At 39.7% G+C, this 27,133-nt stretch overlaps 3 protein-coding genes across 3 annotated transcripts; 2 read left to right on the top strand and 1 right to left on the bottom strand.

Annotated features, from left to right (window-relative positions):
- Window positions 1-614: 614 nt before the first annotated feature.
- Window positions 615-14,015, bottom strand: SAMD8 (sterile alpha motif domain containing 8). Its single transcript, XM_057416366.1, has 6 exons — window positions 13,955-14,015; window positions 6,910-7,514; window positions 5,098-5,193; window positions 4,252-4,369; window positions 3,458-3,608; window positions 615-2,549 (listed from the first exon to the last, which is right to left on the bottom strand). Exons 2-6 carry the CDS (start codon window positions 7,485-7,487, stop codon window positions 2,245-2,247), a joined length of 1,248 nt encoding a protein of 415 aa, XP_057272349.1. The 5' UTR covers window positions 7,488-7,514; window positions 13,955-14,015; the 3' UTR covers window positions 615-2,244.
- Window positions 14,016-14,545: 530 nt separating this feature from the next.
- Window positions 14,546-15,765, top strand: LOC130602975 (uncharacterized). Its single transcript, XM_057416363.1, has 2 exons — window positions 14,546-14,560; window positions 15,103-15,765. Exons 1-2 carry the CDS (start codon window positions 14,546-14,548, stop codon window positions 15,763-15,765), a joined length of 678 nt encoding a protein of 225 aa, XP_057272346.1.
- A 6,349-nt stretch (window positions 15,766-22,114) lies between these two features.
- DUSP13A (dual specificity phosphatase 13A) lies at window positions 22,115-24,786 on the top strand. The gene is made up of 3 exons (XM_057416375.1): window positions 22,115-22,340; window positions 22,629-22,846; window positions 24,127-24,786. Exons 1-3 carry the CDS (start codon window positions 22,180-22,182, stop codon window positions 24,324-24,326), a joined length of 579 nt encoding a protein of 192 aa, XP_057272358.1. The 5' UTR covers window positions 22,115-22,179; the 3' UTR covers window positions 24,327-24,786.
- The last annotated feature ends 2,347 nt before the right edge of the window (window positions 24,787-27,133 follow it).

Raw genomic sequence — 27,133 nt, 5'->3', positions numbered from 1 at the left:
CAGTGTCTCATTACTTACCTTGGACTTGGATATTTAACATCAAGGGATTCAGCACAAAAGAATAAGCTCCCTTTAAAAAGAACTGATAGGCAATACTGATTTAAAACATGGATTTACTTAACAGAATTTGAAAAATTAAATTAGAACAAAGAGAGAAGTTTTATGCTTTAACTGTATGAACTTCATTAAAAAAATAGTATTGAAATGATAGCTTTACTTTATGTAAACATTGTTACACTGGGCTGTACTTGAAAATTCTCCTCCGTGTCTAAGTTGGAAAGTAATTTTTCAGTTTAGACATGGCTATGCCAGTTAGCACTGCCATAGCTCTTTTCAGAATCAACAGCTTTGCAAGTTTAAGTGCATACCTCACCACATGTTGTAATTCAGGATAGAATTCTGCACTTCCTGAGAACAGATGTTTCCTAGAGTTAAAAAAAAAACCCTGTATTTATAACTGTGTGTGCATTGAAAAGGTGAATATAAATTAACAAATAGAGCTCTTCTATAAAGTCTCAAGGGAATGTTCAGATTGCCTTTCTGAAATCAGAAAGATAAGAACAGCAAATTTAAAGTCTTCAAATCTTTCAGAATATTTTCTCATTTCTTTCTTAAAGTGTAAGCATACTCCCCCAGTTTGGATGGCAAGAGCCATCAGTCTATGGCAGATTGAATAATATAGTATTAAACCTGAAATTTTGCTAAAAAATTGGAATGTTAGAAAAGTCTGCAGAGTAGTACAACGTATGTGTGCTCAATACAGAGATACCCTAAGATGCACGACTGCTCTGTGGAATAGGAGCTAAATTAGGTTAGAAAAGTAACATAAGACCAAATTAAAAGGTCTGCACCATTTTTATAATTTGCACCATTTACCTGGAAATTTTCATTTAGCATAAATCTGATTTCAAACCTTTACAGACAACATTAGTATTGTCCCCTTACAAATGACTGAATAAGAGATTACAAACTCTGTGAACCTTGCTTATGCATTATTGACTCAGAGACTGGGTTTGGGAGGTATGTTGGTGTGTTTGGGATTTTGTGTGTTTGTGTTTTGGGTTTTTTTTTAACAACCAAAACTCAACTGCTTATGGTACTTTTAGCTTTCAGTGCAGTACATGAGCAACTTAAGAACTAGTCTCTTTCCATACTTGTTAGAAGAACATATACTCTGTGTGTTTATATAAATAAGCAAATATACTGTGTATATATATCCAGAGATATTCACCATATTGTTGACACCAGAGTGCTAAAACATACATCAATATGAGCACTATTTCCAATACTCACTATTATTACTTTTCTTGAAAGAGTTACTACATGCATTTTCCCCATCCATTTACGGGACAGTAAAATATATGAATATAACTTCTCTGGTTTTCCAATGTTAAAAGAGCTGCTCCTAAAAAACATGCACAGGTTTGGGTATAAAGCAATTAAAACCACACAAAAGTTATTTTGTGGCTTTAAACTCACTAACGCTAAATTAACTTTACTTTCAGTAGATGTAGCATTTACTTTCACTCATTTATTTAAACACAAAAGGGAAAACTTCCAAGTGCTAGAATAACCATAGAGACACATTGATAGACTAGATTAATAAGCTCTCATTAAAATAAAACATCATCACTGCATAGACACAAGGCAGACTTTCATTTTTGGCAACCTGTATGCAGACCATTTATACTGTTGGTTATACTTTAAGACTTGTTACTTAACAGTTAAGAGACCCTTTTAGCAAGAAACGATACTGCTTTCTTCATTATGACACAGTACTCCTCAATCTTTAAGTATAAAGAGTTTGTTTTGAAAATTACATTTATGATTTTTAAAAGAAAGTCTTCATGAAGTTCTAATTTTAGTAAGTAAATGTAAAGGCTGGCATGTCAAGTAACAGATTATTTGGACCTGTAAATAAAAACTCCATTATATTCAGTACAAGCAGGTATTTGAGGTTAAAGTTACATAAATATTCACAAAGAACCTTACTAAGGGTAACAGTATTCTGGTTTATATTCATGGTTCACTGATAGCCTTTACCAGTCCCCACTGTTTTCTATTTTAGCAACAAGAAAACAAAACACAGCCCTGTGAAGTGTGGTAACACCATCTTATGGCTAAGAATCAAAGGGGAGGAGATCACAGAGTGAAAATTACTACTTTACATTCCCACACACACACTAGCCTTGTAGGATCTTAGTCATAATGCTTCATAAAAATCTGAACTGACCTACACACTCTTCAGCCAATCAATCTTTTCAGTATAGTAGGTTTTGAAAAAGGCCAGCAATACTCATTGGGAACAGTACCATTAACATTGCATTCAAAAAAGGAAAACATAGGAAACCAGATCCTTGCTCTCCTACTCTGTTGATATGCTCTAGTATTAGCCAACGTATGGTAATACAAAAAGAGTCTTGTAGTGATGTAAAAGGCAATGAAGACGTCTATGGAGTAATGTTCATGTGCCGCCAAAATGAAGAAGATTCCAAAGAGATTCAGGACCCAGGACAAGGTGTGCAAGAAGTTCCAGCTCCTTGGCGTATCTAGAAGAAAACAGAAAACAACTAACCTTGAATGTCTCAAAAAATCTGGGTCATTATGAAATCCAGGCCTAGATATTTCAAGGTTTTCTACAGATTTTTTCATCCAAAAATGTGATGAACTTACCATCTCCACATAGAAGTACTGTTTAAATCTACAGGTCCAATAAAGCCAACAAAAGCAACGGCATAAATCATAAATGTCTTTTCACTTCATAACTTCATTTATAAATACAGCTATTAAGCATTTATGGATGAACAGAGTATCCTAAAATGGTTTAGGACTACACAAAGCAGAATTCTTTGTTCAATCAACTTCTTTTAATGAAAATCACGCCTTTTCTCCATGTACTAAGGGGAAAAACATAAAACACATAACCCTGTTCAAAACATATCAAATAATACTTTGTATTTACAGAAGAGCACTACTGTTTCATATATTCTCATTCATTATGAGGTTTGGTAGTTTGGCTTTATGGATTACTCTAAGTGTACAGCCAGGTATTCTCCCTAACAGGGGTCAGCGTCAAGATACGTAGGGAAGTGTACATGAACAGACAATCTTAAGTATCTTCCCTAGTACTGTCTCATTAGCAAGCTAGAAAGCCTTTCTAATTTTCTTGGCTCAGGTGTTCTTTCAAATGCGCCCTATTCATCTCTCCATTAATCTAGGTGCTGTTCCTTTCCTGCCTGTAAGTGAACTGTCTCAAACCTGAGAAAGGGCACAGATATTTTACTTTTCTTTGTTTGCTTAAAAGTTATACACTGAACTTTCTGAGGAGGTCAAGCACCAGATACTCTTTAATACTTAAGGACATTTAAGTATTTGTACTCTTGCACCCTTGGTTGACAGCAAGCAGCCCATATTCTTAACACTTAAGGACATTTAAGTATTGATGCTCTGTACTTACATTCTGTAACAAAGAAGTTGAGCATAGTCAGGACAACAGTGTGGCCACTGAACATATAATCTCCACATGTATGTACTCCAGTCAGAGTCATGCCAAAGCCACTCCATATTGCAAATGCCCGCTGGAGTTTTGCCCAAACATTGCCATACAACTGAAAGACAGCAATATTAACATTTACTATGCTCTAACCCCACTTCCTGAGCAGTTGTCTTGAAAGTTAGCTTTGTAACACTATGCCTGTTTAATACATTTATCATGTATTTATTATGGGTCTTTCATTAAAATGCAGGTTATCAACCTCCCCAGTGTGTCCTTGTCAAATTTCCAATATATTCAGCTCAACCCTCTTCTAACTACAGGTTCAGATAAAACCACAAAATCCCATGTTCTACAGAATACCCCTGATTAGAAGGGGTGAAATAATAAAAGGGGTTTGAGGGGATTTTTTTTTTAGCATCCAACATGGCATAGATGCAATTACTCCACTTTCAACATTTTCTTCATGAAGTCAGTACCACAAGTGCATGCTTCTCCAATGTACTCTCTCCACTTTACATTGTAAGATATTCTCAACACCCCTCACCGAGTAACTATCTCCTCTCCAAAGTGGCAAGTGCTTCTAAGACTCCTAAGGACAATGGCAATTAACGAAGGGGCATTCCATAATGAGTGGAACAGGAGAGAACATCACTGTTCTTACAAACACACATACAACATTATGGTCACACCAATCTTAATTATATATATGTGTATATAAAAAAATATAAATTATTTAAAGCATTTTAAGTTTTTACCTTTCCAGTACACTGCAAGTGCTGGCCTGGCACAGAGAGTGAGGTAACAAACATTGTAATGCAGCGTAATAAGAATACTGTTCCCATGAGGCTGCACAGCCTTCGCAGAAGTATAGATCTGGGGAAAGTGCATAGGAATTGATTGCAACAATCCTAATATACTGTATTTTTTAAATCAGGAAGGTTATGATGAAAACATTTCCCCACATCCCAAATTAATCCCATACAGTCCCATCATCATTGCTGCAAGTTTCACAGTAATTTTGTTGTTTAATTTTTTTTAAGTAGTACTGTAATGGTTTCACATGACAGGGAGAGACACTGTAGCAAGCTTATTGTCATCAAAAGGTATAGCTCCACTCCTCTGCAGCTACACTTGTTTTAGCTTTGGCACTCATACCTTCTGCTGGCAAACTGATAAAAATCAACAAACTGGTAAAAATTTAAATGAAAATATGTATGTACACAAAAGGGTTTTCTACCCTTTTGTGACAGCAAGCTGCTAGGCTGGCTCAGTCATCCTGCTGAATTTCATTCCCACAGGATTTTCCTATATACAAAATTGTTAGAGTATGAGGGTATATACTGGCAGCTCTCTTAAATACCTATGTTCTGAAGGAAACTACATAGAAATTTGGTAGAAAAGTAAATTCAGATTATTCCTTTGTAAGATTCACAAGTGACCATTCTTGATTAACTCCTCCCTAACCTATTTTTTAACCAGGACATATTAGAAGCTTATAATATCCCTACTGAATGGAAAATCTTAAACAATCATCACAACTTTCTGTTACAGTCCTTTCTCTGAATTAAAGTACCAGTTAATTCAAATTTTATATACTGTACCTGTGTTTATGAAGCAGAAGAACCAACAGCCAAATGTAGCAAAGAATTACACCACATACTTCAGTCATAGCAAAAGCCCACGGTATTCTAGGGACGCTAACAAAAAAAAATGAAGCAAGGAAGTCAACTTAAAATACAAAGGCTTAATTTTTATTTCTAGTCTCAGTATTGAGAATAAAAGCATATAAATTTCTAACTACAAAACTAACTTGCATTAATCTGACAAGAGTTTAAACTACAGCCAAAAATTATTTTGTTAAACAGAATGAAATAAAATTTTACTTAATTTTTAATTATCTCCTTTCTAATAATTATTTTCAGCAGACATTTACAAATAATTCACTAAGTCAAACAAAATCACTAGTATGCTCTCTTAATTTACATGTGCGATTTACTCACAGGATGTGCTCCTCTACCATTGTTTCCCAACAGGCTTTTTCGTTCTGACACACTTGCATCATGTCAATTATGTTGCTTATGTTTGCAAGAATGCCATGTCAACACAATTAATGAAATGCTGCAGTCTAAAATCCTAAACACTTGTGACAGAGCCAAATGACACAGAAAAGCATTAGGAAAAAATAAAATTTGTTTCTAAAGTTAAATCTCAGTGATATGCAGCCTTTTGGCCTTGCTTGTCAAGAGATTTAGGACTTTCTTGCACACACATGGCATCAGTAACAACTTCCACTCCACAAATTCACCAAAATACAGACCAACAGATTTCAAGAGAGGCTGTTCCTCCTAGCTTTGTGTTTTCCCTGATACAAAGGGGCAGCAAAGTACTGTTCAAATGCTAGCTCTGTAGTAATCTCCTCATATTGTTTTGCTAGCTGCTGTTTTCTGACTGCCCACTGAATACCATGGTAGTGCCCTGTGAACAAAATCCAGTAATGCCATAGCTCATGTTCTCTCTCCACTTGCTGAATTATATCTACATTTACTTGGGATTCTGCACACTTATTTGAAATTAGATTTCTACTGGCATCATGAAAACCATTAATGAAAATGGAAATTACTAGCAGCAATAAGATCACAAAGACTGAACTCTTAACCAGTTTGTCTTGTCTTTTAAAACCCTCTAGGCAATAAGCCCTCTATGGTGCAAGTATATTTCCTCAAAGGGAGCATTTATCCTCTATTAAATCTGTAGTCAATGACTAAATTTCACTTTGCTACTGTGTCTCTTTTTTGCCTGAAGTGAAAAATTTTCTTTAAAAAGGAGTGGTTAGTGTGTAAGTCACAAGACTGTTTTAGGACACAGATACTCTACAGTTAAAAAAAGATACTGGTCTATTCAGTCTACTTCAGAGTCTCCCTAAACCATTTTCAAAAAATGGACATCAGGGAAACAGCAGAAATACACTATCTATGCTATTCTCTTTCAATTTCTTGCTCGCTAGCAGACCAAAGTATTCCTCCGTTGAAAGATTTTCTATATCAAGACAAGTCAGGCTTCATAGCAGCACCTGGATTTCAGAAAAAGCATATGGCTGCTTATCTATCCCAGCTGACCATCACCCTTTCTACTAGAATGAGAGGTTAAACAAATTAATGCCTGTGTTGTGATTAGCTAAAGATGTAGAATTAAATATATATAAGTCAGATCAACAGCTCAAATTATTTTCCCTTAAGGAAGGCTACATCTCTGCATCCAATTGATGCACATTTCAATCTTAGTAGAAGGGTTTAGTATAGTCCAATTACTATTTCTCAGAGGCATCTTCAAGAGGACATGAAATTTTAAGAATGAAAAAAAGCCTATATTTTAATTATCAATTTACTATTTTGTTTTAAAGGAAAATTTCTTACCTATCTAGAAATATGTCTGGTAGAGGTGGATACGTTTGCATGTCAGGTACTCGCTCATGTACTATAACCATAACAAATGATGTAAAGCCAAACACTATGAAGACATACACACAACTTAAAATTGTCTTCCAATATTCTGGGTCCAGTCTTCGTGTAGAGTGCTTGTTTTTTCCATTTGCATATTGATACTGATCACCATTTGAGTCAGTAATTGGTCCATCATAGTCCCGAGGTACTTCACCATTACAAAACCAATCTGTGCCCTGCAGCGAACCAACACTTGGGCCTGTGCCAACATGACTATCACTGTTGTAACCCAGCTCTTCTAGGACATCAATATGTTGCTTCTGTAGTTTGCGTATGGACAACATTAGCCTTTTGATATCCCCCAGGACTTTGATTTCCAAAGGAGGGGATCGTAAATCATACTCAGTAAGTGTCAGCAACGTAATTCCATCTAGCCTGTGTCTATTGCACAAAACATCCACATATTCACAGAAGCCTTCTTCCTTCAGCCACTTGGCCACGTTCTTGGTAGTCCAACGTCGAATGCAAAGCTGGCTACTGCCTGCCATCATCCTTCTCTATACGCCAATAAAATTGACCTGTTACATATTGGAGAAAAAGACAAGACCCGAATGTTTAACAAAGCTTAACAAAATGCCAGTGTATTTTGTGCGACTTTAGATGCTTAATTAGCAAAAGGTTTTTTATAGAAAAGCCAGCTAAACCACAGACATATAAAGTAATATAAAAATGCTTGTAAGACATCTTTTATTCACACAAGAATAAATTAAGATTACATTAAGATTATCTCACTTGTTCCTAAATAGAAATATAAAGCTACCAAAAAGCTTAATTTATTAAGCTTTTTTTTTAATTATTTTGTTAAAATAAATTGAGTTTATTAATTGCGCCAGGAGATGGAAAACAAAGCTTACTCTTTTTAAATACCAGCTTAATCATTAGTCTCTTCCACTATTTGCAGTTCATAAATTAAGCAAGAAAGTATAGCCAGCAACCACATAAAACTAAATTAAAGCTAAAATAATACATTACAGGTCCAATACATTCCACTGTTTTAAAAAACACACCAAAGCTTTGCTGGCATGACATTTCCCCCGAAGCCTCTCCCCAGTAAACCTAAGACTAGATACCTACAATAATATGGATCTGAGGTATCTTAGTTGTATGCTGATGGTGCAGTCATCACATTTATATCTTTCTTTGATCTCAGTAATTTAGATGCTTATTATATTGCAAATACTTTAAAATATCCAGCTTTCCAAATAACATTACTAAAAATTAAGCATTAGCTTTAATTCCAAAGTATCTTCAAAAGTAATGTGGTAATAGATAACACACAAATCCGAGAAAATACGTTTTGTCTTGATACAGATTTCTCAATAACTGCTTTCTTGACTCTAGTACATTGTTTGATGAAGGCAAGACATCTCAGGAACATTTTAGTTACTTGGAGGTGTCAAGTCACCAGAACAATTTAGAACAACCACCAGAAAAAAAATACAACCACAGAACTTTATGTGGAATACACAGAAAAACTTGAAAGTGGTGATGTCAAAGTAATAAAAAGCTTATCCAATATTTAAGACCTACAGCAGTACAGAATGGATTTGTGCATAATTTATATTTGGTGGCTTATGTACATCTACCATCCAAGAAACGGCTACCATTTCACAACTCTTCTTTTGTACTCAAAAAAAGCCCAATTAACTAACTAGCATGCTTCAGTCATGCTAACCAGATCTCAGAAAATACAAGACAGTACAATACACTGCCCCATACATCACTCAAGGTTTTCAGACTGAAAAGAAGGAAACGATCTATTTAATCTATTATTTAGCTTCTGTATACAGTGAACAGGTACTCAAACCCATCATGAATATTCAGCACAGGTGTATATCTTTTTCAGGGGCATAGCTCTTCCAAAACCAGGAGCTCTTTCCTCTCATTTCTCTCTTTAAAGAGATACTGTACCTCTTACTGTTAGAAATAGCTCTTCTCCTAATTATTGGATGAAACTTTTTCTTCCAGCTTATAATAGGATCACATCCTATTTTATTCTCTATTAGAGAAGATTCAATTTGTCCAATGATATTTCCCAGCAGTGCAAAAGAAATAGTTCAGAAGAAAATAAGTGCACAGATCAAACTTGCTCTTAAAAAAGATTTACGGGAGTGATACTTCTGAAGATACTCTCTCTTGAGTTGACTGCATGTACTTAATGCATAGTTTTAATTTGTCAAAGCTCCATACATGGTCAATATGTGTAAAGCTTTAACATCTTGATTTAAACAGTTACCAAAACATCCATAAACCACTACTAGAATCTCTGCATTTACTGCACTTTTCCTTCTCCATATGAAACAGTATTTTTTCATTTCTGTGTTATTTTACTATTTTTGAAAGTCTGGCTCAAGACAACTACTTTGCTCACAGAGCTATTAACAAAAGAAATTATGAAGTTTAATTTGTAATTAGTGATCAGTTAATTGACCTTTTTTTGGTACTACATATTTTTACTTTATTCCAGTGTTGTGGTTTAACCCCAGCTGGAAACTAAGTACCACACAGCTGCTTGCACACTTCCGCATCCTGTCCCAGTGGACTGGGGATAAAAGTCTCAACCCAAACTCATGGATTGAGATAAGAACAGTTTAATAATTGAAATGAAGTAAAACACAATAACAACAACAAAAAGGGAGATAATGAAAGAAGAGAGAGACAAATAAAATCCAAGAAAGACAAGGGATGCACTCCTCTATCTGCTGGCCGATACCCAGCCCGTCCCCAAACAGCAGTTGGTGGCTCCTGGTGAACTTCCCCCAGTTTATATACTGGGAATGATATCCTATGGTATGGAATACCCCTTAAGCTAATTTGGGTCAGCTGTCCTGGCTGTGCTCCATCCCAGCTTCTTGTGTACCTCCTCATTGGTAGAGCATGGGAAACCGAAACGTCCTTGATTAGGGTCAGCACTACTTAGCAACAACTAATCAGTGTGTTATCACCATTATTCTCACACTAAATCCAAAACATCCAGTAAAACAAGCAAACAAAACTTGAGTTGCTCGTCTGGATTTAAAGCTTTCCTTACTCAGAAATACAGATGGAATACTGAAAAAAAGTTAATCATGGTGTATTTTATAACACTGTAATAATCAGAAGTTTTCTACAAAAACAGTGAATTTAGGCTCACCAAAAATACACTCAGCTTATGATTCTGACTTCTAACTGAAGCAAAGGGCAAAGGCAGGAAACTCTTCCTAACCTAGAAGGATTCTGTCCATTTGTCACAAGTCAGGTAACCAGCCTAGTGTTTCTTCATCTGGCACTGTGGGAATAAAAATGAACCCTTACCAAACATGCAATAGAAGTAACCTTACAATGCTGAATGAGCATACTCATCAAAGGTTACTACTGAATGGGCTGGACCTGGGAGAGTCTACATCAACCTTAAGATGCACCTGAATAGACCTGCTCCTGTTTTCTAATGCTCTCAAAAACATTTAACCAACTGGAAAAGATAAAGAAATCAAAAGAAGAAACAAGCACTTACAAAAAAAAAAAAAACCACATATCATTGCTCACAGCGGGTAGCTAATTTTGTCTCAACAGTAACATAATAGATTAGTTTTGATGACAAGGCAATTTCTTTTAACTCAGAAACTGCCTTCTCCTTCAAACTACTCATTTAGTGCCACTTTTGTAGTTTAAACCGTAAAAAGTACTTATCCTCACATTCTTTGCACCTGGAATACAATAGAGATCTCTGTGCCAACAGCTCCCATTAGTTTTTTAAGCTTAAGGATGCTACGTAGTATCTCCAACACCACCAGCCTGCAAAGCAAGACTGATGAACACAGCAGATGAGACCAAGCCACCTAGAAAACCATACTTGTCTTTTGAAAGAAAACAGCACTGGTAACTGCTTGGCCTTCTACATTACTGGTTTCATTGGTGAAACAGGATAATGGATAACATTACTTAATGATGAATAACGTGCATGAGTAACACAGAGCAAGCAAAAACTTAAGCGTCAGAAGGCAAACTACACTTTTTTTTGCCTGACATCAGCAACATCTGTAGCTAGCTAGTTGATTACTGTGACGTTATACTTAGTCAGCTCATCAGCAGTACGTATCATGTGTCCTGTTTCCCTTTTTCCCTCCCCAGCCTTTTAATTAACACCACGAACACAACTGAACATGAACTTAAAGCACATGTGTGTAAGCATTTATTTTTTTTTAAAGAAAAAACATTACTGTAGAAGCCATGAACATTTCTACAATTTGGTTAGGGCATTTTAAGAAGAGATGCTTCTGAGAGGCTGAGTATACCCTAGTCGTGAGCACAATATTTTTCTTGGATTTGTATTTAAATATGGAAAATTAATCTCTCTCAAAACGATTGCATGTAATTCTATCATGTTTTCCCCTACTGAATTACTGCCAGTCAACCATTAAGTACTAACTTTCCTAGCATACAGACTTTGAGTCAGTATACCGAGGTAAAAATGTGGGAAAAGTTGTTAGCACTACTCTACCCAAGCAGATGTAGCAATTATATCACACTAACATTAGGCTGCAATCTTGTTACAGAAACAAAATTTGATTACACCAGAACCATAGCTGAAGGGTTAAATAATATCCTCGTTACTCTGCAGCAGTTAGCGGAATGCTGACTGGATTTGTTTATTCCAGACGTGCGCAAAACTACCAGCACCATCACTGCTTCAGCACTTGCCCTCATGGGCCTGGGAAAACCTGTGGCTCTCTCTGCTGATGTGCCTCTTGTCTCCCCCCCCCCCCAGGCTCAATTCTCACTATCCTTGGGAGGAATTTTAGGAAGAACACTGGAAAAACTATTAGATATCAAGTGATTTAACCTACATTTCTTTGCAGAAGGTTTCAAGCTGAAGTTCGAATACAGGCAACTCCAACTCAGCCCCTCCTTCGCTGGGTCTGCTAGGCTAGGAGCACAACATCCCGCATTTCAGGGGAAAAGTTTTTCTGTACAAAGCCTGCTGGTTAGCAATGTGGGCGAGACCCAGATTTGAGATCCCCAGCATAAAAAAGCCATACACAAAAACATGTGCTGAGCCAGCCTGCAATAAGGAGGCTATTGTCACATACCAACTTAGTAATGCTGTGCTGGACAAAGAACATACAGCACTACCTTTTATGCATCAAAAGCCTTGGACGCTCTGCTGACTTGCAGCAGAAGCTAGTCACTTGCTCTTCCTGAAAACTCTCAATTCTTCAGTGCTTATTTCAAGCAAATAGCACCAGAGGTTTCATTGCTATACAGTATACAGTGACTTCATCCTTACCTTCTAAATGCCACCATATATAGTACAGTATCTTGTAAACACAAAAAAGAACACTTGCAAAAACAATATATGATTTTTCAAGTGCTTTTAATACAATAACTACCATGCTATGTGTTAAACTAACCAAATATAGCACAATGCCCAGCATGAGACTGAAAAACTGGTGAAGTATTTTCCTGAAGCCAGCATACAATAATTTGAAATGCAGAAAGATCTCTGCAAAACTTGCATTCAGTTTTAGTGACTTTGCTGTCAAGTTGTTTCAGTAACATTTCTAGTAACTGAGATTATCAGCAGTATTTTATCTGTACCCAAGCGTCTTAATGCTATTTATGAAGGCAAGATAAGAAATGTAGTAACACTCATTTATTATATATATATATATATATATATATATATATATATATAGTAACACTCATTTAGTTTACTGCATGTCTTAAGTTTTAAACCATCAAGGAAAACATGCTTTTCAAGAACCATTTACTGAAGTGCTGCATTGTGGAAAATATAGAACTGATACTGTAAAAATCAAAGACGAGCTCCATATACTTGGAAAAGTCCTTATGTTGGAACGCCTCCATGCAAAACCGACAGCAGCTACTACAGAAAGTCCTCCTGAAAGCTAAAAATATTTGTCTTAAGAACCACTAAGTGCAGTTACATACTGCAGCAAGCTAACCGCTCCCTGACTTTTACACCTCATTAAACCAAATGGGTTGTACTACACTCAAGTGAACACTTAGAGCAGCTCAACTCCTAATCTACTAACCACCTAACAAAATAATTTTTTATCCTACCACCATAATTCAAGACACACTCAAGTGATTTTTAAACAACTGATCAAGTACTCCAACCACTTCTCTTAGGATGTAATTCACAGTATTTCATTAATATTTGTACAAGACCTTGAACATTTCACACGCTAAATGTCAAGTGTCAAGTATTTGTTCCTCCAACTTCAAGAAATAGTATATCCATCTCCTAACAGAATGTCTTCTGCTCTTTATCCTTATACAATTTAGCAGTGAAACAATTCAAGTCTGCTTTTCCCCTTTTATTGCTTTCTTTTCTTCCCACACCCTCATTTTAGGATTGAAACAGAGGAGGACACGAATAAACTCTCCATTAACAGTATCTGAAGTGAAACTGTGTTTGTTCTTAATCTCCACAATCATTTACAACCTGACCTTTCTGGTCTAGTGAAAAACCTATGAGCCTTCCTCATTTAGAGGCATTAAAATAAATTAGAAATAAAAAAGTTTTAAAAGTTATGTGGTTATCAAATAAACATTTAGAAAATAGTATGGTTTACAGACCTCAATCAGCTCAACAGGCTGCAAAACTGAGCTCTGCACAAAGCAAAGTGATAGTATAGAGCCTGAAAAGACTGCAACTTTTAGGCTAACCTGTGTTCTTAATTCTATGCTACAAAAAAAGACCCCAACCAGCTGGCAAAAATATCACGCAAAATAGCAAACAACATAATTCAAAATTCTTGCTCTTTACCAATATACAGAATGTATTCTTCAGATCTAAGTAGCACTTGTGCAACAAAAAGCTTATGAAACTTCCCAAAGAATTTCCTTCCACTGGGTATAAACATCACTTCACCCGAATCCTGCGAGTTATTTGCACCTTTTTTTTATATCACAGAAAGCCAAAGTAGGAACAAGACCAGAGGCATTTCCTTACCTTTGATATCCAGCAAGAGGCACCCCCTACCAAACCTGAGGGGCACTTAAATGCCAGGAAATGTCCCACTGAGCTCTTGCTACTCCAGAACACAGCGTGAACAGCTGCTCTGTGGAGGTGGTACAGACACCATGTCCAGCTGTACATGGGAGCTCTTTGGAAATGAAGCATACAAGTGGAATCTTCCATCAGGTCACAGAATGGTCACCTTACAATGCAGGACGTGCACTGGGTTTTTATAAAGCAAATTTTGCTAACTGAAATATCAAATACAAAACCATGAGACCACTTCAGTTACAAACCAACACATACCTGAACATTAAAACTGCCCCTCCTTTGCCTCTTCTTCCATTAATTTACAGAGCTGAACAACCCTAGCCTTTTGAATTATTATTTTTTTTAAATAGCAATCATTAAGTGAATCATTAATACAAAAGGCCACCTACGGCGTTAGCGATGTAGATTTGAGACACTGAGCAGATAACAGTTCCCACAGAGCTTCAACTTTCTGAGCACACTCAAGCCTTAAACTCACACAAAGTCTGTTCCACACAGGCACACTCCTCCATTTAATCCCGAACCTCGCAGAGCATGCATGCAAACAGGGTAACAGCACTTTGCCTTGTAATTATCAAATCCTACATGCTCAGAAAATCTTTTACTCAGAACTAAATACTCTGCTCTCAGGAAACCCACGAATTTTTTACCATTGGCAGAGAAAGATCAGATAGCTGAATATCAGTTTCGACCTGGTACAACTGTTTCGTTATCAAACTGTAAGACTGACACAAAGCATCTCTCCCAGAGATGAGCTGTTTCCTGTGCAGGCTGAAGCAGTAACGAGAACCCAAACGACTTCCCTCTTTCCCCAGACCTGCACAGTAGCAGCACGCCCGAACCCACCCGGTGTGTGGCCCACTCGCGGATCCTGCCTCCTCCCTGACACACACTCTCACGCCCTGTCCCCTAGCGAGGCTTTCTCCTTGTTTATCACGGTTGAATAGAAAATACACAAAGCTCAGAACGACATCGACTCAACCAGGCACCAGGACTAATAAACCACTTCATCCGCTCCACAGCGGACGAAGTAACTTAAGCGAGAAACACGCACGATTTTTACTGTCTGAGCAAACTGGTTTCCTCAAAAGCCAGCTCCGAAACCGCAGGGCTGTGAGGTCGACAGCCTGTCTGCCCGCCCGGGGTGGCGATCGCACCTCCACGCTGAACAGGATTTCAGCGACAACAGGCAATTCGAGAGGCTTTTCCCCAGCTCCTGCGGCAAACCCAGCTGCTCTCCCGCAACACAGCCACCGGACCGGCGCAGCCCTGCCCTGCCCTTCCCTTCCCCTCCCGAGACCCGCGAAGCCCGCCCGCAGCCCGCACACACAGCGGAGGCGGCCCGGAGACCGAACCGCTCAGCAGCGGGCTTCCCTCCCAAGGCCCGGGGGATTTCGGCGCTCCGCTGCGGGGAGGCGCACGACCCTCGCGGAGAAGACAGAAGAGGAGCGGCCCACGCCGCACGGCCCCGCAGCTCACCTGCCGCCGCCGCAGCAGCAGCGCTAAGTGGCAGTGCCGCAGCTCCCAGCCCCAGAGCGACGGCGGCGGGTCCTGGGCGCCGTCCCTCGCTCCGGCGGCGGCGGCAGCGACAGCAGCGGCGGAGACCACCGCCACCACCCCATCACCCTGCCGGAAGTGGCCGCCGGCAGCGCCAGCACGCCCCGGGACGCGGAAAGGGCGGGTACTGCGCTGAGCAGCTTCCGGAAGGGGCCGCAGTCGTTCCTCCGGTGGAAGTGTTTGTTATGTGTAAGTGAAGTGAAAGCTCCTTCGGGCTGTGTAAGACACCCCTAACGTGTGTAGATGGTTGGCAACACATGGTTTAAAAGGCATAAAAATAACCGACTCCGAATCCCCACAGAGATTTGCTGAAGGGAGAATTACACAATCATCATAGAATGGTTTGGGTTGGAAGGGATCTTAAAGAACATCCAGTTCCACCCCCTGCCATGCGCAGGGGCACCTTCCACTAGACCAGGGTGCTCAAAGCCCTATCTAGCCTGGCCTTGAACACTGCCAGGAATTGGGCAGCCACAGCTTCCCTTGACAACCTGTGACGGTGCCTCACCACCGTCACAGTGAAGAATTTCTTCCCTACATTGAGTCTAAATCTCCCCTCTGTCAGTTTAAAACCATCCCCCCTTGTCCTGTCCCTACAAGCCCTTGTAAAAAGCCCCTCTCTGGATTCCTTGGAGTCTCCTGTAGGTACTGGAAGATTGTTACAAGGTCTTCCCGAAGCCTTCTGCAGGCTGAACAACCCCAGCTCTCTCAACCTGTCTTCATAGAAGAGGAAGCAGGGGTATCTTACTTTTCTAATGGAAAAAGAACAGAACATGCTTAAACCAGGCTGAAGGTATAAAACTATTCCCGGAAGATACTGTTATTTTTTTCCAGCATGATCTTTCTGCCCATCATTGGGAAGTACCTTAGTACAGCTTGGATGTGAGAAAGAGATGAGAGGTTTCTAACCACACTAAATGGGATTTTTCATTGATTTTTTAATGAGATGAATTAACACATGGAGTGATCATGACATAATTTAAAAACCGAGTAGTGTAGTAATGAAAATATCCCCATTCTTCATCAAAGACATTTGTCAAGACAAAATAGCAGGAGAAACTTACAGGACCCTCATCCTGTCAATTTTCGTATCAAGCAGTCATTGCAAGAGATTACTTTTCTCTTTAGATGCACCATTTTTGGCACCATTATTCTTTCCTGATGTCTGTAGAAAAAAATAAATAAGAACTGGCAGCTGTCTGGCAGCACTCAGTCATTTATCCAAGGTGAGATAAAGCACAGATGTGAACAGCACAGATGACTTATGAAAGCTTCAAGTAGGTACTGTAACTTCAGGAGCTCCGTAACTTATAAATAATACAAATGAAGAGGACAGAAGGAGACAGGCAAATTAGAAACAGATGACTTCAGAAATAAATTGATTTTGTATTCAAGTGCCCCTGGTAGCAGCCAGCCTCACCAGATTGCTGGAAGGAAGCAAAAATGAAAGAAAAGTTTCCTTATCCTGTTTCCCTACACTGTTTATAGCAAGACCAACAATCCACTCACAAACAATTCCCAAATTCATTCTCCAGATTTCAGAAGTTCAGGCTGGGAAATGAGCTGCATTTATATATGCATGTGAAGTTTACCGGCCCTAAGGTATGTTATATCAGCAACAGATTTCCATGCAGTGAACCCCTGGCCAAGAGCTGCATCCACAGTAAAAGCAGAGCAGACTTATGCAGCCTGGCCATGTGTCCCTGCAGAGAGCCTTGTGCCTGGCTGTGGAAGCTGCTGGGTTGATTTGCAGCAGTGATTTGGCAACCTCAGCACCGGAGGAAGCCTCGATGGTCAGTTTCTATCTGAAGCTATCACTGCTAATGGCATTTTTCTGCTCTGTCTAGTTTCATCACCTAATAAATATTTGGAAAATGACCAAAATCAGCTTGCACAGAAAAGTGATAAAGAGTACAATTTAAAACTTGTAACTTAAATGAAAGTAGACATGTAGTAGCTGCTTAGACACTGCACTTCAAAGCCGAAAACTACTTCTCCTTGCTAACATTTGATGTTCTTTAACAGGGTGAATTATCTAAATAGTTTATGCTTTATTTAACAGAAATTTCCAGTAAACCTCATTCCATCACTCTGAGTTATGTCACTTCATGCCATGTGACATGAAGGCACTGATATAAGTTTGACAGGCAGTGGCAATACTGACATGTCAGTCTGAGAATTTATGACAAATTATATGCTACAGATATTTTTAAAACTACTGTGGATTGCCAAGAAAAAAAAAGTCTTTAAAATGTGTAATTACACTGGGTATATCTTTAGATTTAAAACAAGATATTCACTTCACATAGTTACATTGATGCAATGTTCAGGCTGACACTTCATCAAAAAAAATGAAAGGAAATTTATGTTGAAATATTCCAAGTAGCTCCAGTTATATATTATATAGCAAAGGAAAATGAGATGTGTCAATGTAATACTTTTGTAATTTTTTTAAACACTGTGTCATTAAGTAATACTGTTAGCATTTAATAATTTGAAATGATCAATCTCAAATATCAAGAGAGGAAAGAAAGGCCCCACCTGAATAGAGAATGACTTATGAAAACTCTATTGCAGCAAAGACTACAACATAAAAGAGGGAGGAGGGAGAAACTTTCACAAGAAGTGGTACTGATCTAAAGCATGTGTTTTTCTTTTTCTGGGTTTTGGTTTGTTTTTTTTTTTTTTGTAATCTCATTTTTGTACAAATTACTTATAATTTCTTTGTAATCTCTGTACTTCAGTTAAAGCATGGTTAGATCAGTCATGTGTGAGCTTTCAAGCATCTATTTTATCTTCAAATTTCTTACCCCCGTAATGGAAGAAAAAGAGACTGAATGCCTAAGAACTAATCAAATTAGTGAAGCATAATCTTTTTTTTTTCAAGGCAGAAGATTAGCTTATTAGAGGGGAAAAAAAAATGAAAGGAAAAAAGTAAACTCTATGTGCTAATAGGACATAATTGTTCCATACATTAAAAATACATTTATATTGTAGAACACCAGAAAATTCAATATTGACCTAAATGCACCAGAATTCTATTTGTTTGATTCTTCTTCAATAACTAATCATCCCAGAAATCAAATCCTCAAAACAGGCTCATGACGGAAATGAGTAGATCTGTTGCAGCTGGAGGTGCTGTATTTATAGAATCTAGCTGAACTTCATGCCATAATGTTTTCATTCTGATAGCCTTCTTCTTTCAGGTATATGAGTCTGATTTCAGCCCAGTGTGTTCACTAGAGAGATGGAGAGGTGTCACAGGCATGGCATCGGTTAGTACTGATAGCAGTATTTTCAATAGAAGGGCCTCCATGAACATCTTGGTTTTGACTACTGAACATTTTCCTGGTAATGCCAGGTAATTTGACTGCTGAACAATTTCCTGCTGATGCTGTGTGCTGCTAGAGCACTCCATGGCAGTTTACACTGTTGCCACCTGGTACATTATTATCCAGGGAATGTTTGCAGTAGATTATTGCACCAAGTTCTACCTACAAAGTAATCACAAAGGCATAGTCCGATTAGAAGGATGCCTTCTGTTGGGAATTCTGAAATCAACTTAAACAGGAGCTGATTTAAGAGCGTACATAATTGCACACAGATGTTTGGCTTAGAGCTGCCCACCATCCCTACAGTCAGGAGAATATCCAAACTCTTCAGAATCTCAGAAAGTCAAGTCCGTACTGCACAGAAAGCTGATTCTGCCTCTGTTCAGTGTAACCATGTATCAGTTTGTTGCTTTTTACATCAACCTGTAGTGACTTTAAAAGGGCAAGGAAAGAAGCAAAGCTATAGAGAGCCAAATCCATCTGGACAAAAAAATTCCACCTGGAAGGGCTCTCCTGCCAACTTTGAGGACAATGCTAAGTTCATGTCTTTTGTAGTTTTTAGCGTTTGCATTTATACAAACTAAAATACAATTCTTCACAAAGAGAACTGTGGCCTTTTCCTGAATGTTAACACACAGACAAAATAAAGCAGGGACAGAATAAGGCACTGTAGGAGCAAGGAGATGATGGAACAAAGCCTTCAGCTTCACTTAGGGGAGTTAGCACTTGTGCTGAGAAGGCTCTCCAGCTTCCTGAGAGCTTCATATCAAAGCACATCTCCATAGCAGAGAGCCTGACTGTCTTGTATCGACCCACAGACCTGACGGCTAAATCCTGTGCAAACACATGGAAGGAGGTGTACACTCCGAGACATCCAAGCCCAGTGCCACAGACAGAACAGCAGCAGGGGAGAACATAGGGCAGGAAGAGATGATCTTATTCTCTCTGAGCTCATCTGAAAGCCGTATCTCTGCTTCCTGTCTGTTACAAAGGCAACTCCTGGCAAAAAGAAAAAAATCAGTAAACAGCTTTACCAGTCGTGTTTGCAGACTATGAAGTGTTTAGCAGCTACTAGGTGTGGAAGGCCAGGGTTTTGAAGGTGTACGTCATACAAATGTTGGAGGCACACATGGTTTGGAGATCACTCTTCTGGCATTCATGCTTTTCTGTTCAACAGCTTTCATGCCACAGTTTTCATGAACTCTGAATTCTTAGTGTGTTTGGGGTAGAAGCCAATAAAACTTTTAGAGCTGAAAAGGGCCAGGCTTAACCATGAGTGCCACCTTTCTGACAGAACTTGACTGGCAACAAAAGGGCTGGACTTGCATTAAAATAAAACAAAACCTGCTTATAAAGCCTCACCTTGAGCCTCCACCCAGAAACCTGGGAAAAGTAAACCAAATTAAACAACTTCACCTGCTCAGTCAGTTAATTTTCCTCATCCATAAGCACAAATCAGTCAGCTTTAAAAGCACCAGTTTGGGAAATGAAAAAAGAACAAAGGAAAAACAAAACAGAAAAACAGTGTGACATATTAAGGACATATACATAGTGCTTGAAGTATAACTTTAAGCATTTTTGCAGTGGTCTCCTCTGCTGGATCCGACCAGCTGCTTGCATTGCTCACAGCAGGGCCTGCCCCACTGCTCCTCTAGATAAGCATTGCAGCACTATTGCTTGTAATTTCACTTATTTCACCTTTTAGGCCAGAACATATATGGCAGTGGGAGCTAACAGTCTCTTTCTATACAGGAGGCTCTTCAACAGTTTCTTCTCTAAATTCCCAGAATTGTAGCAGTTTCTGCTTTGTGAGAGACTCTAAACAAAATCACTTCTTTTTTTCTCTTCTTGCATATAACTTTTGCCCTCTGATGCTAGAAACTGTTGCCTTGATCTCTCACCCTAAGTACTCTTAAGCATAGTTAATTAGTCCAGACTTTAACCTGGTTTCAAGCAGCTTTCCACAATATGACTTTTGTTAAAATAAAATAAAGCAAATCATCTCTCCATCTTAGTAAATCAATGCATGTGAAATAAAGGTGGCTCACACCTGACCAAAGGTTCTTTCCATTCACTGCCTTTTTTTCTACAGGGGATAGTATCATCAGCAAGTTTCTTCTCTTGGGTCACCTTCTCTTCTGCACTGCTTTGGTAGAAGAACCATGACTTGTCAGCATGTCAGCAGCCAGACTTACAAAGGAAAAGCATCAGCATTTCATGTGTTTCACCCTGTAGCTCCACCACTGACACTTTTGCAGCCCCCTGCCAGGAATCACATATCCTGCAGACCAGAAGCACAGGCACTTGAAAGGGCTCACTAGTATTACAATTTGATATGATGGGTCTCCAACCCGAGGCTCGCCAGACCATCCTATTCAAGCTAACTCAGTGGCTCACAAGTTTCACCTGACAACCATTATACTCACCTCCTTTGTTCTCTTTTCAACAGAGGGAGGTATCATAAAATACGTGGCAGATGTATTTATACAGTGATGAAAGTAGTGACTGCAATAGAAAAGATTAGATGTATAACCTACATTTAGGCTCAGATAATTTTACTTGGTGAAAAAACAAGAAAAATCCAAGAAATACATTTATCTAGATTACTGGTGATAGGCAAGATTTCATCATCCACTTGGTGTTTAACCTCCTGGTGGTCATGTCAGTAGGACCCACTGGTGTATTTCAGACCCTTTCACAGCTATTAAGTTTTTAAGAACCTCAAAATAAATGACAGTTGTTACTGGGAGAGAGTTGCCATTCTTTTTGCACTGGATAGGTTTCCATTTTTCCTTGATCAGACCTTTAATTGCTTGTGATGAGCCTCCAGTTCTCACTGTCTGCTACTGCAGGGTTGAGGTTACCATTGAAAACAGTCATGGCCATGTGTTCGTGGGTGTCCTGTGGGCAGGGGGCTGCTGCCACATGTGTCTGACACCCCCAGCACCAAGACTGCTGCGCAGCAGAGCAGTGTGGCTCTGGGGACGAGCAGACTGGAACCAGTAAGGACCCAGTAATGCCTGATCTGGTACATGGCATCTGTTTCCACTGGCTGTGCCTGCCAGGGCAATGCACAGGCAAGCGGCCAGTCCTGGGGAGAGGGCTCAGGGGATAGCACAGCGCAGGGGCAGTGTGGCCCTGCAGCAGGAGCTGCTGCCCGGCACCTGCCTCAGCCCATCTCCCGGCTCACCGCGTGACTGTCCCAGGGGCTGGCAGCACCCCAGCACACAGCGCCCTGCCTCTGGCTGGTGGGAGCGGGATCTCTCCCTGGCTCTTGGCATGTCTGGGGTGGAGGTGCTGGGCTCCCAGGAACCCGAAGGCGCTGGGACATGCATGGAGGATGTCCCTTCCATTAAGGAAATTGAGCAGCTCCTGAACACTGGGCGGCCCTCTTGCAATCATGTTGATGAAGTATGGCCTAATCTCTTCTTAGGAGACCTGTAAGTACAGCTTTACAGACATACCTCTGCCATACATTCTGTCTGTTAGTATGCCTCATAGGTGCAGCTTTAGACAGCTCATAGTTTTGCTAATTGCTATCATTTACACAGAAGACAGCACAGTTTCCGAGAGAAAATTATGACTAAGCTGGTACTTTCTTCTTGGTTAGCCCTCAGAAGCGATGCACCAACACTCCAGCAAATGGCTTGGGGGATGCAATCACAGCACTTTTCCTGCTCCGTGATTATCTCTGCGCACATCTCAATTTGTCTTTGTCTTTTCCTTAGAGTAACAGCTCAAAACAGATTTGTTCTCTGGAAGATGGGTGTGACCCATGTTTTAAATGCTGCCCATGGCACATCATACAGCCACGGAGGCCAGGACTTCTATGGAGATACCATTGATTATTATGGTGTACCAGCCCATGACCTCCCAAGCTTTGATATAAGCCAGTTCTTTTTCTCTGCAGCACAATTTATCCACAACGCCTTGAACACACCAGGAGGTATGCAATTATTGTTGGTCTCATTTTCATGCAAGTTGGCAGTCTCTAGCAACAGGTCAGCTCCACAGACTTGGTGGCAGACAAGTCACTGCATGGTCTCCTGCCATCCTGCCAGCTGCTGGTCACCTGCATGTTGGGTGGCAGGAGGAGGGAGCGCTGGCTACATGGATGTAGCTCTAACTAGGTCTCAGAAAGCTGGTGTGAGAAAAGGGCTGAACAGTGTATGAAAGAGACTGGGGCAGAAAGGGGAGGAGGGGAGAGGAGAGGAGAGAAAAATATCTAGAAAGAAAGGCTGGTTCAAAAAGGGAGAAGCAAAAACATGCATGTTGTAGATGCCCCATCCCTGGAGGTGTTCAAGGCCAGGCTGGATGGGACTTCAAGGCAACCTGGTCTAGTGGAAGGTGTCCCTTCCCATGGCAGAGAGATTTGGAAATAGGTGATCTTTAATTTCCATTCTAACCCAAACCATTCTATGGTTCTCTCCATTTAAAATGGACACCCTCTTTTAAGACCCTCTTACGGCAACTGTATTTGTAAGAACAAATTAATAAAGAGACAGAAGTCCTGATTTTTACAGCCACCAACTACATGAAGAGGCTCATATGTTGCAGGTGAGCTTCTTGAATGATCAGGGCCTGAAGGGCTGTGCCCCCAAGGAGAAGATTTACATTTACCTAAAGAGATTTATAGTGTGTTGCACAACAGACTGAGCTTCTTGGCACTGGTGCAGTATAATACTAATTAACATGTATTACATAAAAGAGCATTTCTTAGCATAAGCAAACTGGCATTAATGGAGCTGTCTCAGTGTGTGCCTTCAAGAGTATTATAGGGGCAGCTGATTGCCTTATTATGCAGTGGTACTAGGCCAGTCTTTTTTCTTGGTGGCTAATGTGTTGGTGCCATCCTTTCAAGCCAGATTTTAGCATTCTTCTTCACCAAGTAAGCGCTTGTGAAACCAATGGGTCTGATTTTTGTCTTGTTCACAACAGAACAACTTCATTACTTCAATAGGATTTTATTTGATTTACCTCTGAGATCAGGCTGGAATCTCATGGCACTTCTCATGCAAGGAGTATAAAAATTGCAAATTAGACTTAATTGTTAGCAGTTCATGTGATCTATCAGAAGGGGAAGAAATATTGATACCATGTATGCAGTGTTACTCTGACTAAGCTGGAGAAGGCAGAAGGGGTTTGCTTTCCCTGTAAATTGAACTACATACACTGTACTGCTTCTCTTCTCTGGTTATATATGTATTTTATTCTTTTCTTAACCAGCTAAAATTTTGGTCCATTGTGCAGTTGGAGTAAGCAGGTCAGCTTCCCTCGTCCTGGCATACCTCATGATAAATCACCACCTCCCGTTGGTTGAAGCCATCAAAACAGTGAAAGAACATCGATGGATTTCACCCAATCGTGGCTTTCTGAAACACCTGCAAAATTTGGATGTTCAGCTACGGCAAAAGAAGGACTGCTGAAAGGGCAAAACCATTTACATTCACTTCTCTGAATTTCAACCTTCATAGTCATTGTGCTTCCTGTGCTTGATGCATATTGAAAAAAAATGAAGAAAATTATGCATCAAAGAAAAAAGTCAACAGAACTGTAAATTGATTCATTCTCATAGCTCAGTTTCTCCAAAACCAGTACAGCCAAGATCAGCACCATAAGCACTGTGTGCTGCAGTGCCTAACACAGTGCAACCAGATGACTCCACTGGAGTGGTTAAGATGGCCAGAGATTGGTCCTAGTTTGTGCTAGTGCCAGAGGCATGTTCAGTAATTGCATGTATCTGTACAGTATGCTTGCATGCCCTTTACTTTGGAGTGTAACAGCCAGTTTCCTCGGTTTGGTTACAGTTCTTCTGTGTGTGTTTTCATAAGAAAATCTTTTTGTATTTCAGGCCTGGTGATGTGGTGAGGAAAATTTCTTAAAAGCACAGGCATTGCTGTAGAAACATTGCTCGTTCACTGGCCTTCTAAATACTACAGAGTTACTACAGAAAGCTGAGACAGCCTGAAGACCCACAGCAGCAGAATAGACTTCTGTGCAGCTCTCTGCAGTCTCTGGGTCAGCAAATCTGCAAACATTTCCTTGTGTAAATATGTTTTCAGCAAGATAGTGGATATTATGCAGTATACTGAGGACATTTAAAAAAAGATGTCAACTCTTCAAAGCGTTTTGTAAGCTCATTAGTTCACTCTCCCTCACAATTATCCCAAATCAGTTCTGTGTAAGTGGCTTTGAATCATCCCTGATTTATCATCAGGTAGGAACTTTGCTTATGTCAGTGGCTAGGCTTAATTGATAGTAATTAGTTTTAAGCTGTTTTGAGGATGTCACTTTTCCTATCACCAGTTAATTGGTACTTAAACCAATGTGATGGTTCATGCAGCAACAGCTGTATTTGAATTTCATGCTACTACTCTGCCTGAAAATTAGCTTGTTACTTTGTGATGAACCATGAAGTGATAATCAAATCTATTTTTGCACTTTGCTACTGGTTTGATTTATTGATTAGCTGACCTTTTAAACCTTCCCCGCAAGATTAAATAAATACATTTATGCTTGTTTGCATTTGAAGCATCAGTTCTGATCGTTTTCCTCTCCCCTGAGAGAGACTTGCAAGGTTCTTTGAAAACTTAAATAGTGATAACTTGTGAGTTAAAACTCTTCCTTCCCAGGACCCCTATACTCCTTAATTCTTGGAGAGATTATAAGATGAATACTGCTACTGCCTAGCACATATAGGAATGTAGAATTCCCTCCCCATTTCAGTGTACACAAATGCTTTCCAAAGTAAGCAGATTTAAGATCCTTTCAGAGGTCTATTTGATGATCCAGATTTTCCTAGATGCTGCCAAAGAGCTCCACTGATGAGAGAAAGAGAAGACAGTGTAGTGTAAAAAGATCAAATAGAAAATCACATTTAAAGCCCAACAGTGCTAAGACAATCTTCGTACCTCACAAAGCAGCAGAGTGGTGGAGGAGGGGGTGGGTTTGCTTTGAAGTTTTCCATTAGAGTTAATAGGGACTTATATGAGCTAATATTTCATTATAATTTATACTTTATTCACGTTACAGTAGGTTTTAGTCTGGAAACCCTTTCAAGACATGGCATTGAAAAATCTGAAATTCACTTGAGTGGAATAATGCATCTTAATGGCCTTAGGCTGGGCAAAATTAGACATGTGTGAGCAAGATTAATGGACCCCCCCACCAGGATTATGTTTTGCATGCCCCTGAACATCTGTCCCACAAAGCCACAGCTGTGAAAGCTGCTTCTGTTGTAAATTAGTACCTGCTCTCAGAGATACTGCTCATCCTGGGAGAGGATTGTTTCATCAGGAGAAGAGTACAAAGCGAAGCTGAGTCAGTATAGCATCTATGCCACCAGTGACATGGTAGTGATCTTGTACAGCAAGACTTACCCCAGTGGAGGGAATGAATTAGTTAGAAACTCTTTTCAAGGACACTGGCAAATCACAGAAGTGTTTCTTATCTGTGCAGTCAGTATTGTCTATATTTCCTGCCTGGGTGTATTGCTCTCTTCCTTATATACAGTTTAAATTTGGCTCCAGGTCTGCTCAGGGAAAAAGACTCTAGTCAACATAAGCAAAAGGTCTGCTCAGGAAAAAAAAATCCAGTCAACATAAGCTAAAGCAGTAGAATTAGTCCTGTAACTTCTTAAACCAGAAAATACTGTCTGCTGTGATGTGCTGGGAGGAAAAGGGCCTTCTCACCTGTCACTTGTACTACCCATAGTTCAAGTCATGATGTGACGTGACATTAGTACTTCACTATTTTCCACTATCAGTGGGAAAACTTGTATTTCAATTATTGGTTTGGCAAGTTAGACTAAGGAACCAAAACAAGAGAAAATACTGCTTCACCAGTGGCACTTCAGAAAATGTACATCTGTCAATAGGGCCTAAGCAACCCAGGAGACTAAAGGAATTGAATATTAACTCTTAATTGAGGGAGGGTCCTTAGAAAGATATTGAAGTACCTAAAGGTAGCCTGGGTACCTGCAGAATAGGCCAAACTACCTAGGTTCATGCAGCGGTGCCTTCATGCCCCCCGAGGAGCCTGCAGGAACTACCAATTCTGGAAATCCAGCCTGGCCAGGAGCTGATTACTTTCCATCTCCTCTGAAACAGGCACACAGGCATTCCTACCCCAGACTTTCCTTGTCCTGGGGTCTTTCCTTTGTCTTTTCTTAATTCCTTTATCCCTTTTCAAGTTTCTTCATTTAGTTTTTATGTTTAGCTTTAAAATGCATCTG

This window comes from Pezoporus wallicus, unplaced genomic scaffold (assembly GCF_028554395.1).
Source record: "Pezoporus wallicus isolate ANWC-B61680 ecotype Strahan unplaced genomic scaffold, APGP_CSIRO_Pwel_v1 contig_2012, whole genome shotgun sequence".
Classification (NCBI taxonomy): domain Eukaryota; kingdom Metazoa; phylum Chordata; class Aves; order Psittaciformes; family Psittacidae; genus Pezoporus; species Pezoporus wallicus.
Note: the sequence above shows the minus strand (reverse complement) of the source record. Positions and strands in the feature narration are given on the sequence as shown.